We start from the raw sequence: 17609 nt of genomic DNA, 5'->3' as shown, positions 1-17609 counted from the left end.
ATCTTCACTATTATTCTACAATGTAGAAAAAAAGTTAAAATAAAGAAACTCTTGAATGAGTAGGTGTCCTAAAACCTTTGACATGTAGTGTATATATGTTGGTATCCACTACTTCATCTGACTCTGGGGAAGTAGATAAAGGGCCTCATAGCCAAAATCCTGAACTATCCCTTTAAAACATGCTTTTACAAGCACCCATAATCAGAAAAATCAAACAAGCAGAAATAATTAAAGCATTTCATTTTAGATTGATCTAGACATTGTGTTGATCGTTTTTCCCCCATAACACACATTGATTTAGTTGTTCTGTATCGCTGTGTTGTTTTCAGGGCAGAGAATTCTTCACCACAAAAGCAGCGTTCTCGAGACAGTAGTGCTTATCAACCCCTCAGATGAAGCTGTCAGCACTGAGGTAAGTACATTCCATTCAAACACACCTGGGTTACGTTCAGTAGGGCACATTTTAGCAAAAGGCTTTGCAAAAGAACCAAATCAAATATGTTCTTATTGAACGAGCTCAGGTTAGCACCTCACTGTTTCAAAACGTTTCAAAGCTCTTCAAAACATATTCCCTTTACTGAACACAACCTTGGATAGATGGAATGGTACTGTATGGTCTCATTGATATTTTCTATACTCCTTTATGGAGACATTTCTACTCTTGATCTGTTTGTTCCTCTCAACTTACCTCCTTCTCTCACACTGCAAGAATGTGTACACAAACATACTCTTGACTCCCATACATAGAAGACATCTTCATAGACATAAACACATTTCAAAGCAACTGCAACTTGAAATGGATGACTGCTTGGCACGCTTAATTGGCCAATTATCCTACCCAGTCCTTTGTTTTCTGCTACTCTGCTATGTGGACTAGAATAGAACCATCACAATAAGAAGCTCTGGGGACGAAGAATACTGCCTTGGTTTACTCAACCAACAGATAGTTTCTCAGATTCTGGCCTGGAATCTAATCTAAATACTGACCGAATAGTGAAACATGAGCGAAAGATTAATTCTATTCAATTTGGATTCTAGGTTACTGTTTTGTCCCTATATATATTTACTTAGTAGTGCAGCATTTTACTAAGTGAATTCACTATAAATTACTAGAAGGTTCAAAATTGAAAAAAGAAACAGAAGGCTGTTACACAAGGGTAGATCTGTCAATCCTTTCTTTCACTCTTCCAGCTTCCCTTCCTGCCTGGCGGTGTCTGCAATCTGTGCATTAATAATATCTCACAGTACTGCAGGTTTGACCCTGTCTAGCATTCTGGAACAGTCCATGCCTGTGAAGAGGATAAAAGGCTGGGCACTAGAGAGAGAGAGCGAAAGAAAGAGAGCGAGCGAGAGCGAGTGCCCTAATTATCTAATGGATTTGATTGAAGTGAAATGGGTGATATTTCTAATCAAGATTGTTGGCAGTAAAAGCCTAAGTGGACATTGACATGACAAATTGACTTTGAAATGGACTACAAGGATTACAGACATAAAGTACAACATTTACCGTTGCATCAGACGTTCCTATTTTTACAGCTGACAACATTTTCCAAGCTCACAAAGCTTGTCTCTGAGCATAAACGTTTCATTAAATGTTTCATATTAGCTATTATTATTATTTTGTCATTTAGCAGACACTCTTATCCAGAGTGACTTACAGTAGAGTGCACACATCATACTGGTCCCCCGTGGGAATCGAACCCACAACCCTGGCGTTGAAAGCTCCATGCACTACCAACTGAGCAATACGGACTGTGATTGCAAAATAAATTCATGCCACAATTGCACGGAAACTCCAATGATACAGATGTGGCTTTCATTCTGACATGTTTGCCCTTTTTTCTGCATAGGTTTGTCAGATGATCTCAGACACAGCCAGAAACAAGCTGCTGGTGCTTTCAGGACAAAGCTTTGAAAACACAGGAGCACTGATTTTGCAGTCTGGCTCCTTCTCTTTCTTCAACTTCATAGATATATTCACAGACCAAGAGGTGAGTCAAATTGAGAAAATAGTTCGCTAAGCAATTACTGTTTCATTATAATGTTACAGTTTGCAGTACTATTCATGATCTGCTGAAGTTTACTGACCTCCCAATGAGCAAACCTCATGATTACATCTGATTGAATACAATTCCTCTAATATTTGTCATAATTGTGAAAATGTTCTGTTTGATCATAGTCTCATGATTTTAATCCCATGTCTCCAAATCTCTCTCTCTCTCTCTCTTATCCCCAGATTGGTGAATTACTTAGCACTATTCGCCCAGCAAACAAGGCAAGCCTAACCCTCTATTGCCCTGAGCAGGGTGACTGGAAAAACTCAAACTTGGACAAACACAACCTACAAGACTTCATCAACATGAAGCTCAATTCACCACTGATACTCCCAGAGATGGAAGGTCTCTCAGAGTTCACAGAATACCTGTCGGAGTCAGTAGAAATCCCATCACCATTTGACATGCTGGAGCCTCCGACCTCTGGCGGTTTCCTGAAGCTCTCAAAACCATGCTGCTACATTTTCCCCGGCGGCCACGGTGACTCTGCCCTCTTTGCGGTGAATGGGTTCAACATGCTCATCAACGGGGGCTCCGACCGCAAGTCCTGTTTCTGGAAGCTGGTGAGACACCTAGACCGGGTAGACTCCATCCTCCTGACCCACATCGGGGACGACAACCTGCCAGGCATCAACAGTATGCTTCAGAGGAAGATGGCTGAGCTGGAGGAAGAGCAGTCACAGGGTTCCCAAGCTACTGGCGACTGGTTGAAGAACCTCATATCCCCAGACATTGGGGTTGTGTTCTTGAACACCCCTGATAATCTGGGGAACCCTGCTGAACCCAACTTCAGGGTGAGGAGGAACATTGAAGAGGCAGCACACACACTCCATTACCTGAGCAAGTTGAATCTGAGGCCCGAACCTTTGCAGAGGCCGGTCGGGAACACTATCGAACCCATCATTCTGTTTCAGAAGATGGGTGTGGGGAAGCTTGAGATGTATGTGCTGAACCCGTCGAAGAACAGCAAGGAGCTGCAACATTTTATGAAGCAGTGGACAGGCAGCGAGAAGGACAAAGCCACTGTTATTCTGCCCAATGGAAAAGAATCTGAGCTCCCAATTTCTTATATGACCTCAATCTCTTCCTTGATTGTGTGGCACCCATCAAACCCTTCAGAGAAGATAGTACGTGTCCTGTTTCCAGGCAATGCCTCTCAGTATCACATTCTTGAAGGTTTGGAAAAACTAAAACACTTGGACTTCTTGAAGCAGCCAGTTGTCACCCAGAAGGAGCTATCTTCTAACTTGGCACCAGCTCTAAAGCAAGCAAAGCTGAAACATAAAACTGACAGCAAGGAGAGCTTGAAGTCAGTCTCTAGGCCATCACCAAGCAAAAGTTTCAAAAAGGAGTCAAAGGAGGAGGCTCCAGAGAAGGCAAAGACAGATGCAGAATCGGCTCAAGAAAAGACTAACAAATTTGAGAAAAAAGACAAACCTTTGGTGAAAAAAGAAAAAGCGAAGGCACCGGAAAAAGAAGTGAAGGTGAAAGCAGAGCCAACTACCGAAACTCCAGAAAAGAAGAAGGCTGAAATGAAACCAAAAGCTCTTAAGGAGAAGATTATCAAAAAAGAACCCAGGAAGTCTGTAGAAAAGAAAAATGATGAAAAGGAGGTAAAGAAAGAAGTAGTGAAGAAAGATGATAAGCTAACATCTAAAAAGGAAGAAACACCCAAAACGGAACAGAAGCAAGAAACACCCAAAAAGGAACAGAAGGTGAAGAAAGACATTTTAAAGAAAGACAGAGATTTCAGGAGGGATTCCCCCATGAAGGTGAGGAAGGAAGAGAATAAGGAGCAAAAGAAAGACATTAAGAAGCCATCCAAGGATTTAAAAAATACTCCATCTGCTTTAGGCGAAGGGAAAAAACTTGCAGCAAAACCAAAACCTCTGAAAAAAGATGACATGATAAAGAAAGACTTTGGAAGCCCTTCCAAGTCCAAGCCAAAACCGAAAGTCACCAAGAAGGACCTCAAGGCCACAGATGCTAAATCTGCTGTTGCAGGAGCTGCAGCTGTCACAGCAGGAGTGGTAGCCACTGCCACTTGTGCTGCAGAGGTCCTTGAGACAGATAGAGCCATGATGTCTTCTCCAGAGGACCTCACTAAGGACTTTGAAGAGCTCAAAGAAGAGGAGATTTTTCAGGAAGAAGAGCCGGTGGTGATCCACAGAGAGGACCTCATGCACTCTAAGGAGTCCCCTGAAGCAGCAGAGTCTCTGGATGAGGGGATCACAACCACTGAGCATGAAGGAGAAAGCGGGGAGACTCCAGAGGAACAAGAGCATAAAGGGAAGTTGAGCGGCAGCGGCAGTGAGAGGTTTGAAGATGAAGGAACTGGGCTAGATTATGAAGAGAAGGGAGAGACAGAAGAGGTCCATGAGCCAATGAGAAGGGAAATGGACAACCATAAACATGCTGATGACAGTGAAGATGAGGACTCTGAGGACAAGGACGCAGAGCCAGACCAATGTGGAAAAGATCTTAACAGAAATGAAGGAGAAGTACAGAAGTGGGGCCTGTCGGTGACACCCCCTCCCAAAACTTCTGAGCCTCTCTCTCCGTCTGCATCTATTCATGATGAGACCCTTCCAGCTGGCTCTGATGACGAAGCAGCCTCAGATGATGAGAACCGTGACGAGGCATACACTGCTACATCTGGCCACACCCAGTCAACTATTGAGATCTCCAGTGTGCCAACTCCAATGGACGAAATGTCCACTCCAAGGGACATTATGAGTGACGAGACTACTAACGATGAGACAGAGGATTCTCCCTCTCAGGACTTTGCCAGGTTTGGAGGAACAATGTTAGGAGACCTTGAGAGGAAGCGGCTGTCTCCACTACACGACGGCCCAGAGTCAGACCATTCAAAGAGCGATGCCACCGAAGGCAGGGACTACAACGCTTCTGCATCCACAATATCTCCACCATCGTCACTGGAAGAGGACAAAGAGGAAGGGTTCAAGTCCGACAAATTTGGTCTTGATTCAGCAAGCTCTATACTCACCACTACTTCACCTCTCATCCGCTCCCCTTCAGCTCCCAAAGGAACCTTTGACTCATATTTATCTGGATTCGCGGCACCAATTGAACTGTGCACAACACTTTCAGGATCATCAAAGGCAGCAGCTGGGTCTTCTACTAGCCCAGATGACAAGACATTGGAAGGTACCACCTCACCTCATTCCTCTGGTCACACCCCTTACTTTCAGTCTCCCGTGGATGAGAAGGCTGGCTCTATAGCACCTGCAAATGACCATGGGCCTGTAATTGTAGAAGTTACAAGTGATAAAGAAGATTCCAACAGGGTCAGCCCCATGGACGACCCAATTCCTGACCACACCTCGACTGTAGAGAAGGTGCTGTTCCCAATCAAGAGCCCGCCGCCTGTAGTAGAAGGAAAGTTACACTTTGATTTAGATCATATGTCAACAATGTACTCGAGTCAAGATGAGAAGAAAAATGGGGCTAGCGACAGTACCTCATTCTCATCCACAAACCCATTCGCAGGTTTCAAAGAGGAGAGTAAAATGTCGATCTCGGAGGCAACCACGTCTGATAAATCGGGTAGCCCTGTAGATGAGGCTGTAGCAGAGGACACTTTTTCACACATCGCCTCGGCTTCCACTGCCTCACTGGCCACCAGCTCATTCCCAGAGCCTATGACAGATGACGTTTCCCCTGCTCTCCATGGTGAAGCCGGTTCCCCTCAATCAACAGAGGTGGAGGACTCCCTATCTGTCTCTGTGGTTCAGACTCCAACCCCTTTTCAGGAGGCAGAGGTCTCTCCTAAGGGGGAGAGCCCCAGGCCCATGTCAATATCTCCAGACATCTCACCAAAGACAGCCAAATTAAGGACACCAGTGCAGGAGCCTAAATCCCCAGAGCATTCCACCATGTCATTTGGCCAGGAGTCCCCTGATCACTCATTAGCTCTAGATTTCAGCAAACAGTCTCCAGAGCACCCTTCTGCAGGCAGCCTGCGAGCCACAGAGAACGGACCAACAGAGGTGGACTACAGCCCCTCAGAGGGGAATGATCTGAGATCCTCTGAGCAGTACAGACCCACTGTAGACAAGCCTATGCTTTTCAAAGACAATGACTCAGGTCGCGCCACTTCTGCGTCCCCATCAGACGCATCTCAGTCCACCCCCTCGACAACTACGCCTTGTCAGATGAGGGAAATGTCACCGGGCTTAGCCCAGCAGATGGACAAATCCCCTGCCACCCCGAAAGGGTCTTCCCCCTCTTCCCCCTCCTATTCTCGCTTCACTCAGAATACAGATATGTCGCTAGGAGCAGAGACTAATCCCTTCAAATGTGGTGGAGATTCCAAATCCCCTGTCAGCCCCAAGGTTCCCTCCCCATCCTACATACCACTCTCTTTCAACCACTCCGACTATAAGAAGTGTGCAGGTGGTTCCAAGGACCCAGACTCCTCCCAGAAGAGCCCCTCTCCTGGGTCCAGGACAGATGTTGACCTTTGCCTTGTGACCTCTTGTGAGTACCGCCACCCTAAGACAGAGCTGTCCCCATCCTTCATCAATCCCAGTCCTTTGGAGTACTTCATGAATGAGGAGAACCCTCTGGAGGAGGAAAAGCCTCTGGCTATGTCAGGTGGAGGACCTCCACCCCCTGGTAGTAAACTCCATGCTAAGCAATGTGAAGAGACCCCACCAACCTCCATCAGTGAATCCGCCCCATCCCAGACGGATTCGGATGTTCCCCCTGGGACAGAGGAGTGTCCCTCTATTACTGCGGACGCAAACATAGACTCTGAGGATGATTCTGAGACACTACCAACAGACAGGACCCTGACTTACAGACATGCTGATCCTCCTCCCGTGGCTCCCAGGGACTCTGCTCCGTCTCCAGCCCACCCAGATGTCACCATGGTGGATCCGGAGGCCGACAAGCCCCCCGCTGACGACAACAACCAGACTAAGGACAAGGACTCAAAGGCAGAGGGAGCTGAGAAAGCTAAGAAGAAGAAACTCACCAAGACCAAGTCCTCCTCGCCAGTCAGAAAGACTGGCCTTTCAAAAGTAAAGGATTCAAAAGCAATGGCCTCTCCTAAGAAAAGTGTAGGAGAAGGGAAAGATGCCAAAAATGCAACCAATAGCTCTGCATCCAGGGGTGTGAAAAGTGCCACATCAGGTAAGACTCATATATTTTCTTACTTGGTCATGAGTCTGGAAGAGTTGGTTAGTTTCTGATTGTTTTTCATCCATTATGTACATAGATTTTCTAACAAAGCTGCATCTCTGTCTCAGGTTCAGGTAGTGGAAAGGCAGCAACTGCAATACCCATACCCAACTGCCCTCCCATGTACATGGATTTGGTTTACATCCCAAACCACTGCAGCGCCAAGAATGTGGATGCAGAGTTCTTCAAACGGGTCAGGTCTTCCTACTATGTAGCAAGTGGCAATGACCAGACAGCCCAGGAGCCCAGCAAGGCTGTCCTGAACTCACTGCTGGAGGGCAAAGCCACGTGGGGAAACAACATGCAGGTACAGTGAGACAGTCAATTTAACAGAATAACCATGTTATAATCCCATAGTATCAGAGAGAGAGGTGCCATAGAGAACATAGACAAGACTTAAATAGTATACATTGAGAGTTTTGTGAAAAAAAATTGTATGCAAACCCTAACACTTCTTTGTTGGCAGGTGACCCTGATCCCAACTCATGACTCAGAGGTGATGAGGGAGTGGTACCAGGAGACCCATGAGAAGCAGCAGGACCTGAACATCATGGTGCTGGCCTCCAGCTCCACCGTGGTCATGCAGGACGAGTCCTTCCCCGCCTGCAAGATAGAGCTGTGAACCTGATCCTGGGCCTCGTTCCATTCCAAATTATGCTTCTCTTCTTCCCTTAACTTCTCCCTTCACTGGAGTGTGCACTCTATTGACGTTCCAAGACGTTTCTGTTAGGGAGCACCTTCTGATGGAGGGAAGGGGTCGTAGTAATTTGGATTGGAACAACCCTCTGGACTCTCCTGATCAAATGATCTAGTAACCGAGAGATCTAGTGATCAAGTGGATCATGTTGTTAGTGGTATCTTTGAGTTGGGGTGAGGGATGACGTAGACATAGAGTAAATGTAAACGCATGTCATTTAAACAAAGGCTGTGTGCCAACATTAATGAAATATACATAGCCTTCATTAAAATGATGTTCTGGTTTGAAAAAACAATGGCAAACATAATTGTTTTAATGAAGTCCACAATACCCAAAATAAGTATCTGACACAAGTATCAGCTTTGTGGAGCACTTTGAGTAAGGAAATGTCATAGCAATATCCTGTACGGAATGAAAAATTGTATCTGACCACTATAGAGAACATAAAATGAGAACATAGAATGCTCCAACTGTATAAATTGGAGCTCTTGACGTAGATTGATTTCTTCAGAAAACAACATTTCCCATGAGCACCAATTATCAATTAATTATCAAGTCAAAACAATATAGAAAAATTCATGAGAATATACTTGTTCATACTGGGGACAAAAAAGGTCTGTCAATAATACAAAATTATTGAGATATTATGATGAAATCTATTTGTCCTCAAGGTTGGGACTACACGTCAAAATATGTACAATTCTGGTACATGCCGTTACTTTCTTAATGTAATCCATTACAGTTACTAGTTACCTGTCTAAAATTGTAATCAGTAACACACATTTTGGATTACCCAAACTCAGTAATGTAATCTGATTACTTTTGGGTGACTTTCCCCTTTAGACACATTAGAAGAAGACACAAAGGATCCATCAAATCGCATTTGGTGTGTCATCCTATTGATCTCTGACTTGTGGCCACACTCACTGGTGGAACAACCTTAAACTTGCGCCTTTGTTCAATGCTGAATTGAATGTCATTGAGAAAACAGAAAGGTGTCAATGTATTTTTCGCAAGCATCCTTTCTGAATTGAAAAAGTAATCCAACTAGTAGTCATCTAGTTTTTCAAAAGTATCTGTAATCCGATTACAATACAACTGATTACAGTCACAGTTTTTCCCGTGTAATGTAATCAGTTATTTCCCATGTAATCAGTTACTCCCCCGAGTGTGATTGTAGGTCATCAAACAATGCCTCAAACCACTGATTATATCTCTGTCTATAAATATAACTCATCTATCAAATTGATTTAACCCAGCTGCATACACCAAAGGATCGATGAAAACACGTTTAAGTTATTGCCTTAGGAAGTGAATTGAATGTAACAGATTGATGCACTGAGGACAAATAGCCTATGTAAGAATTATTAGAAAACGTAAAACACAATTTAACAAGAGTCCGTCCCCAACTGTCAGATAATCTCTGTGTAGAGTTAGTTTAGTTTGATACTGATGGAGTAAATACATAGAGCAAGATGAAGTTTCAACTGCACTGAGGGGCCTATGAAACATTACACATGTTTGTCTTAATTCATTGTAATTATTTAGAGAACAAGACAATTCTAGTCAAGATTTGCCCATGACTCTGACACTATCTTGATTTAGAATTACGCTGCAGGCTTTGTGATCCTGTTCGAGCAAACAATTGTTGATTTGTCTTTGTTAACATCAGTTAATGCAAACCTTTTCTTCGGGGGCCATGAATTTTGTTATTTCATCTCAGTGTTTTAAGAGTTGTTATTTAATTTAATTTATTATTGGCTAACTTTTAAAATGTAATCTAGTCTCTTAAAGATATACAATATGAAAGGTATGTGTATAATCGGCCAAACTTAATTTCAAAAGCGCGTTGTTTTAAAATAATGTCTTATGTTCAGATTTGATCTTTATAGCTTATTGGTTTCTATTGATTTAAATAGAACTCTATGTAGTGTACTGTAAACTTCTGCTCAGTCCGTCCTCCCTAGCCAAGTAAAACTCAACTCCACGATGTACTTCACATCAATGGAGTTGAGCGGAGATGAGAGTGGATGGACTGGAGCTCCGACGTCACAAAGGTTTTTAACAAAAACGACGGATTTCAGCACCCACAAAATAGCCCGGGGAGGGGTCTGTGGATCTCTCAGTCCGTTCATTCATCAGTTAGTCACGTTATTGAACTCTGTTGATGTGAGGTACACAGGGTAGTTGAGTTTTACTTAGCTAGTCCTCCCCAGCATTTTGTGTAGAACCACAAATGGAGCCCTAGCGACTGCTTGAATGTGCTAGAATATCTTCAGGCTTGTGAAGTGAGACACTTTCCTAACCTTACATTTTTTTCTCTTTTTAAAACACTGTACTATAATTATAAAAAGCTTTGTAGCAGGGTGAATGGTTGGAAGAAATATGCATGAGTAATACGCTTTTTTTCTCTTTTTAAGGATTGGGGAAATCTGTTCTTATCTGCCAAAACAACAACTGAAGGCTGTGCTAATAGAAATGAAGACATGCATTAAGAGTGTTGGTTGTTCCTTGAGGTGTTGCCAGCTACGCCATAATGGCATGGAGTGAAAAGTTCAACTAAACGCCCTATCTTCTGACTATGTTGGCAATTTTAAGATCTTTAAATCTGCTTCATCATAGACCATGGCCCTAGCTACTCAAGGAGGATATGTAATACCTCGGCCTACCACAGGTCTATATAAAGCAGTGGTCAGTCAGTATGCCATTTGTGGTTGCAAGATGGCAGCACCTCTGCCAAATCCCTACGAGTCAGGTAAAGCTCTGTATAGATACGCCTTGAGAAGAGTAAAACATGGGGGAGAGTGACTGTTTTGGGTATGAGTTGGGGTGTGAAAGACAAAAAAACGAGACACTTTTAAAGCCAGGACAAATGATGATAATTGTAAATGCGAAGCCATGAACAGAACAATAGAAAACAGATGTTCAAACACCAACCGTCTACATCAACCAAACGATTTCATGACCACGCCTATAGGGAGGCCACCAACATACTACAGCCGTCCACCACTCAGAACAAACGGTCACTGGTTAAGTAAAAAGTCACATAGGCAAAATATTACAGTCAACCAACCAGGGCCTGGGACCTAGTTACTGCCTCCACAACAGGTCTCCATGGCAACACATTTATCCAGTTGTCCTGTACAGCACTGCAACCGGATACTTTAATCATAAGCATGACCATCCTGCTGTTCTACCACAAACTATAGTGACCGCCCGACCACACACCACTCTTTCTTGATCTTTCCTCACTCAACTACTGTACTGTATTCCTTGCTCTATCTTCCTCTATTTTGGGTGATTGTTAATACTGTCTGTCTGCAACTGTGTGGTATAAAATTGTCTTGTGATCTCTGCATCCTCTCCTTTTCCAAACTCATATCTAATGTAGCGGTTAGTTTCAAGTGAAAGTATTATTTAGTGCTTTTCTGATATTTGTGTGCAATGTCTCCTCTCCCTCCTATGGGACATTTGATGTAAAGCCTACTATTAAAACCTACAAAAAAAAGAGCCACAAACTCTTGTGGAAAATCATGAATCTGTCTCTTTTTTCTTGAATGAAGGTATATTCGGAAGTAATGGCTTCATGATAATGATGATCACGATGATGACATCAACAAGAAGAATGGACTCACTATACAAGCTTACCATATGTTGGTGACCTAAGGCTCATAAAACAAAACAGGGCTAAATGGCTCAACTTATGACTCAATGAAAAGCTGTGCTTTTCTCTAAAATACATGACAGAGAGACATGAGAGCAAACCTTAATTGTGTGTGTGCTTCACCCTAATGGAGAGGCATTAGCTCTTTACCGACAGGTAGGGAGGGGTCAGACTCAAAATCAATACATCACATCAAAACAAACAGCAGTAACACAAACCCTCTACCCCATAGGAGCGAGGAAGACCATTGGAGCAAAGCAAACCCCCGCTACCGACCAAACAACCGTGGACAGAAACAAAAGGTTGTTGTAACTATAATAACTGCTCTCGTGGACTGTAGATTCAGAGACACACAGTTTCCTGGCTGTATGGAGGCTGGCTGGTAGGTTAATGGTTAACATCACTTCTGGGAGTGTGATTGGCTATAAAAGGACAATGAGGCCCCAGGCAGAGACAGGCTCCATGGCCTTCGGGATGACAGGTGTCCCTGACAGGCAGAAAGCCCAAGCAGACAGGCCCAGCAAGGGGATTTATGATCCCGAGAGATGGGAGAGAGATTGGAGGAAGAGGTGTAGAGGAGGGAGAAAGATGGGGTTTGGGGTGAGAGATTAGAGGGAGACAAGGGAGGAGAGATTCGAGGCTCAGACAGTCACCCTGTTTGTCATGTTGTCCCCACAGTGCTTGGTAGGGGCATCAGCCTGGCTTGAGACACATTTTCCCATAAGATACATGTTGGACAGATTTTTAGGCAATGAGGGTGTGAGAAGCATGACAATGTAATCATTTTACTCTTGCTGAAAATGAAACCGAAAAGATAGAACAAGCAATCAACAATCAACATTGAAACTGATAGAATAAAGAATCAACCAACCAATAAGATATATAGAACCTGGAAGCATTGCACCTGCATGTGGTCTATAGCCTTCTCAAGGTGACCTTTCTCATGGCAACATTAACAGCACAGCAGCATTGTTAGCAGGTGTCTGTCAGTCTAGGTCACAAACATACGTTTAGGGGGAGGGTGTTGGAACAGAGTCCTAATGAGTTCATTAGACAGGGAGATAATCAACGGGGAGATAATCAATCAACACTTCCAGATTAACACATGCACACACACATTAATTGTAACCCCTCCAGAGTACAGTAATTAACCGGTTGCTGATAGAGAAGTCCCCTGACTAATTGTCCAGCCCAGGAGCCATATGGGGTCATTCTAAGTGCAGAAATGTGCAGTTATTTGTCACTTGCAATCTACAGTGTGAAAAACATTAAGAACACCAACCTAATATTTTGCCCTTTGAACAGCCTCAATTTCTCAGGGCATGGACTCTACATGGTGTCGAAAGCTGGCCCACGTTGACTCCAATGCTTCCCACAGTTGTGTCAAGTTGGCTGGATACACACAGGAAACTTTTGAGTGTGAAAAACCCAGCAGCGTTGCAGTTCTTGACACAAAACAGTGCACCTGGCACCTACTACCATACCTTGTTGTTCAAAGGCACTTAAATCTTTTGTTTTGCCAATTCACCCTCTGAATGGCACACATACACAATCCATGTCTCCATAGTCTCAAGGCATAAAATCCTTCTTTAACCCTCCCCTTCATCTACACTGATTGAAGAACATTTAACAAGTGACACCAATAAGGGATCATAGTGTTCAAGTAGATTCACCTGGTCAGTCTATGTCATGGAAAGAGCAGGTATTCTTAATGTGTTGTACTCTTAGTGTATTTTATTTGATTTATTACACTGAGGGAAAACATAGCATTGCTAAATCCTCAACAGGACAGGGTGTTGTAATTTTCAGGAATTTAAGAATATTTCATTAATTGAAGACTTCTTATCCCCCAAAAAGCATATGTGTGTATATTCAACTTTGGGGAGGGTGGGAATACTGTAATATACTGTAATATACTGTCTTTAATGGCCCAGTGCAGTTAAAATTCAGTTTTCCTGTGTTTTATATCATATTGTACAACAACGGATGAAACTAACACTGTAAAAGTGTGACTTTTTTCTTGTCAGTGTTATTTCCTGATAGTTGCTGGTTGAATATACATTCTACACAGAACCTTCTCATCAGCAGGTTTTCATTGGTGGGAGTTTCAGCTTTCCATGGTGACATCCCCATGCGGTAAATTGGTTAATAGACCAATAACAAAGAGAGTTCAAAACCTCTCGGCAAATAACAGCTAGTTTTCACTCCCAGACAATCCTAGCCAAATCTTTGCTTGAGAAATAGTTTTTTTGCTAAAATTGTATTTTTACCCATTTTAATGGAAATCTATTACAGTAAGGTACTTAATTGTTACCCAGAAATGATTTGATATTGGTATAAAAAATGGCTGCATTGGGCATATGACACCTGTACATACAGAGGTTGAAGGGTTGAAGGGTTGTATGATTTACTCAATTAGAATGCATACAAATTAGAATGCATATGCAGATGTAGAAACTCTGGAGTGTAGCAGCCTCACTAAAGTGAACCCACATTGATTTAAGGTGGACAAAAACAATCTAATATCATAAATGTAAGAGATGGATCTTACGATCACCCCTTCAAAATCATTCATTCATCTTCACAAATAAAGACAAACCACTAGTCACTGAGTCGTTTCATTCACTTTAAAAGGACATAGGTGGTAAACCGCCCACTACTAAGCACCATAGTAGGTGAGAGAGAAACTCAGGACATGTATTAATGATGATGGCACAGCTCACCCCGGGCCCTTTCCAGCACCCAGACGAAGAGCACACAGGGATAAATCAAAGAACAGCCATTCGCTGGTGGAATAATTTGGCAGAGAGTCAGAGGAAGAAGTCTGGGTCACAAACTGGACCCATTGTATAAGCTATGTGGCTAGGTCCACTAGCTATGTCTGTCTGTACAAACCCTGCAGTATGTTTGAATGACTGTAATTGATGGTTCCATGTAAGAGAAAGGTCATTATTTAAATTGAAGACAGAACATTAAATGAGATTAAGGAATGTATGTGCAAATCAAATGTATTTATATAGCCCTTCGTACATCAGCTGATATCTCAAAGTGCAGTACAGAAACCCGGCCTAAAACCCCAAACAGCAAGCAATGCAGGTGTTGAAGCACGTTGGCTAGGAAAAACTTCCTAGAAAGGCCAAAACCTAGGAAGAAACCTAGAGAGGAACCAGGCTATGAGGGGTGGCCAGTCCTCTTCTGGCTGTGCCGGGTGGAGATTATAACAGAACAGTTGAAACTGGAGCAGCAGCACGGCCAGGTGGACTGGGGACAGCAAGGAGTCATCATGCCAGGTAGTCCTGAGGCATGGTCCTAGGGCTCAGGTCCTCAGAGAGAGAGAGAGAAAGAGAGAAAGAGAGAATTAGAGAGAGCATACTTAAATTCACACACGACACCGGATAAGACAGGAGAAGTACTCCAGATATAACAAACTGACCCTAGCCCCCCGACACATAAACTACTGCAGCATAAATACTGGAGGCTGAGACAGGAGAGGTCAGGAGACACTGTGGCCCCATCCGAAGATACCCCCAGACAGGGTCCAAAGAGGAAGGATATAACCCCACCCATTTTGCCAAAGCACAGCCCCCACACCACTAGAGGGATATCTTCAACCACCAACTTACCATCCTGAGACAAGGCCGAGTATAGCCCACAAAGATCTCCGCCACAGCACAACCCAATGGGGGACGCCAACCCAGACAGGAAGATCACGTCAGTGACTCAACCCACTCAAGTGACGCACCCCTCCTAGGGACGGCATGAAAGAGCACCAGTAAGCCAGTGACTCAGCCCCTGTAATAGGGTTAGAGGCAGAGAATCCCAGTGGAGAGAGGGGAACCGGCCAGGCAGAGACAGCAAGGGCGGTTCGTTGCTCCAGAGCCTTTCCGTTCAACATCACACTCCTGAGCCAGACTACACTCAATCAGATGACCCACTGTAAAGACTTAAAGGTTGAGACCGAGTTTGCGTCTCTCACATGGGTAGGCAGACCATTCCATAAAAATGGAGCTCTATAGGAGAAAGCCCTGCCTCCAGCTGTTTGCTTAGAAATTCTAGGGACAATTAGGAGGCCTGTGTCTTGTGACACAGTTTTTCTAACCATCAAGTGGAATAAGTTACGTAAAAAACAGCATTTTTTAAGGTCTATGAGGTCTTGCAAGAAGTACATACTGCATCAGAGACTCCACAATGTCACAGATACTTCAGCAAGGGATGTACTGTTAACCAAACAGGACATGGGAGGAGAGGACCAGCAACACAGAAGAGGGGGTAGTGTCAGGAGAATGTGTCTAGTCAAGGACACACACCAAGGCCACAGCATCTGTCAACATGCATGGGAGAGAGAGGAGAGAGAATTAGATAGAATGAGAGGGAGAGACAGGCAGAAAGAAAGAGACAGAGAGACAGAGAGACAGAGAGACAGACAGACAGACAGACAGACAGACAGACAGACAGACAGACAGACAGACAGACAGACAGACAGACAGACAGACAGACAGACAGACAGACAGACAGGGAGAGAAGCAGGGAGAGAAGCAGGGAGAGAGGAAGGGAGAGACTGATTGACAGAGAAGCAGAGAGAGAGGACACCGACACACATACTGTAGAGAGCAAGAGGATGAGCTTAACTCTTCACCACCAGTGTGTTCATGAAGTGCAGGCAGCATACCAATCAGCCAGTCTGGGGTATTCCAGGCTGTGTGAGCCTCTGAACCAGTCTGAGAAAATAGTTATCCCCCAGGGCATCCTGTGCTTTATTACTATTACTAGATATACTACTACTAGATATAATCCTATTACTACTACTGCTAAATCTACTACTACTACAACATCTACTACTACTGTTACTACTCCTAGTACTACCTCTAGATCTACTACTACTAGATATACTCCTATTACTACTACTACTAAATCTACTACTACTACAACATCTACTACTACTGTTACTACTCCTAATACTACCTCTAGATCTACTACTACTAGATATACTACTACTAGATCTACTGCTACTAGATATACTCCTATTACTACTACTACTAAATCTACTACTACTACAACATCTACTACTACTGTTACTACTCCTAATACTACCTCTAGATCTACTACTACTACTACTAGATCTACTACTACTACTAGATCTACTACTACTAGATCTACTACTTCGACTTCTACTAGATCTCTTACTACTACTATTACTAGATATACTACTACTAGATCTACTGCTACTAGAGCTACTACTACTACTACTACTACAATATATACTACTACTACTACAAGATCTACTACTACATCTACAACTACTGCTAATGATGCTACTTTTAGATCTACTACTAGATCTACTACTATTACTACAAGATCTACTACTACATCTACAACTACTGCTAATAATGCTACTACTACTAGATCTACTACTACTACTAGATATACAGTGAAATACAGTGAAAGGCTTACTTATGAGCCCCTAACCAACATGCAGTTTAAAAAAAATATGGATAAGAATAAGAGATCAAAGTAATTAAAGAGCAGCAGTAAAATAACAATAACGAGACTATATACAGGTGGGTACTGATACAGAGTCAATGTGTGGGGACACTGGTTAGTTGAGGTAGTATGTACATGTAGGTAGAGTTATTAAAGTTGCTATGCATAGATGACAACAAAGAGTAGCAGTGGCGTAAAGAGGGGGGTGGGGGGGGGGCAATGCAAATAGTCTGGGTAGCCATTTGACTAGATGTTCAGGAGTCTTATGGCTTGGGGTTAGAAGCTGTTTTAGAAGCCTCTTGGACCTAGACTTGGTGCTCCGGTACCGCTTGCTGTGCGGTAGCAGAGAGAACAGTCTATGACTAGGGTGGCTGGACTTAAATGTGAGTCTTTGACAATATTTAGGGCCTTCCTCTGACACCGCCTGGTATAGAGGTCCTGGATGGCAGGAAGCTTGGCCCCAGTGATGTTCTGGACCGAGCAGTTATACTACTACTACTATTAGATC

General features: G+C 43.4%; 1 protein-coding gene across 1 annotated transcript in view; it reads left to right on the top strand.

Annotated features, from left to right (window-relative positions):
• LOC115120662 (microtubule-associated protein 1B-like) overlaps nt 1-11494 on the top strand; it is a 41145-nt gene extending 29651 nt beyond the window's left edge. Inside the window, exons 3-7 of the mRNA XM_029649614.2 lie at nt 330-412; nt 1851-1991; nt 2237-7211; nt 7328-7566; nt 7726-11494. Of these exons, the coding sequence (XP_029505474.1) occupies nt 330-412; nt 1851-1991; nt 2237-7211; nt 7328-7566; nt 7726-7881 (5594 nt within the window). The 3' untranslated portion in view covers nt 7882-11494. The remainder of the gene's footprint in view (nt 1-329; nt 413-1850; nt 1992-2236; nt 7212-7327; nt 7567-7725) is intronic.
• Nucleotides 11495-17609: the final 6115 nt, after the last annotated feature.

The sequence above is a fragment of the Oncorhynchus nerka genome, linkage group LG4, assembly GCF_034236695.1.
Source record: "Oncorhynchus nerka isolate Pitt River linkage group LG4, Oner_Uvic_2.0, whole genome shotgun sequence".
NCBI lineage: Eukaryota > Metazoa > Chordata > Actinopteri > Salmoniformes > Salmonidae > Oncorhynchus > Oncorhynchus nerka.
The sequence above is the reverse complement of the archived record's forward strand: the minus strand, read 5'-3'. Positions and strand labels throughout refer to the sequence as shown.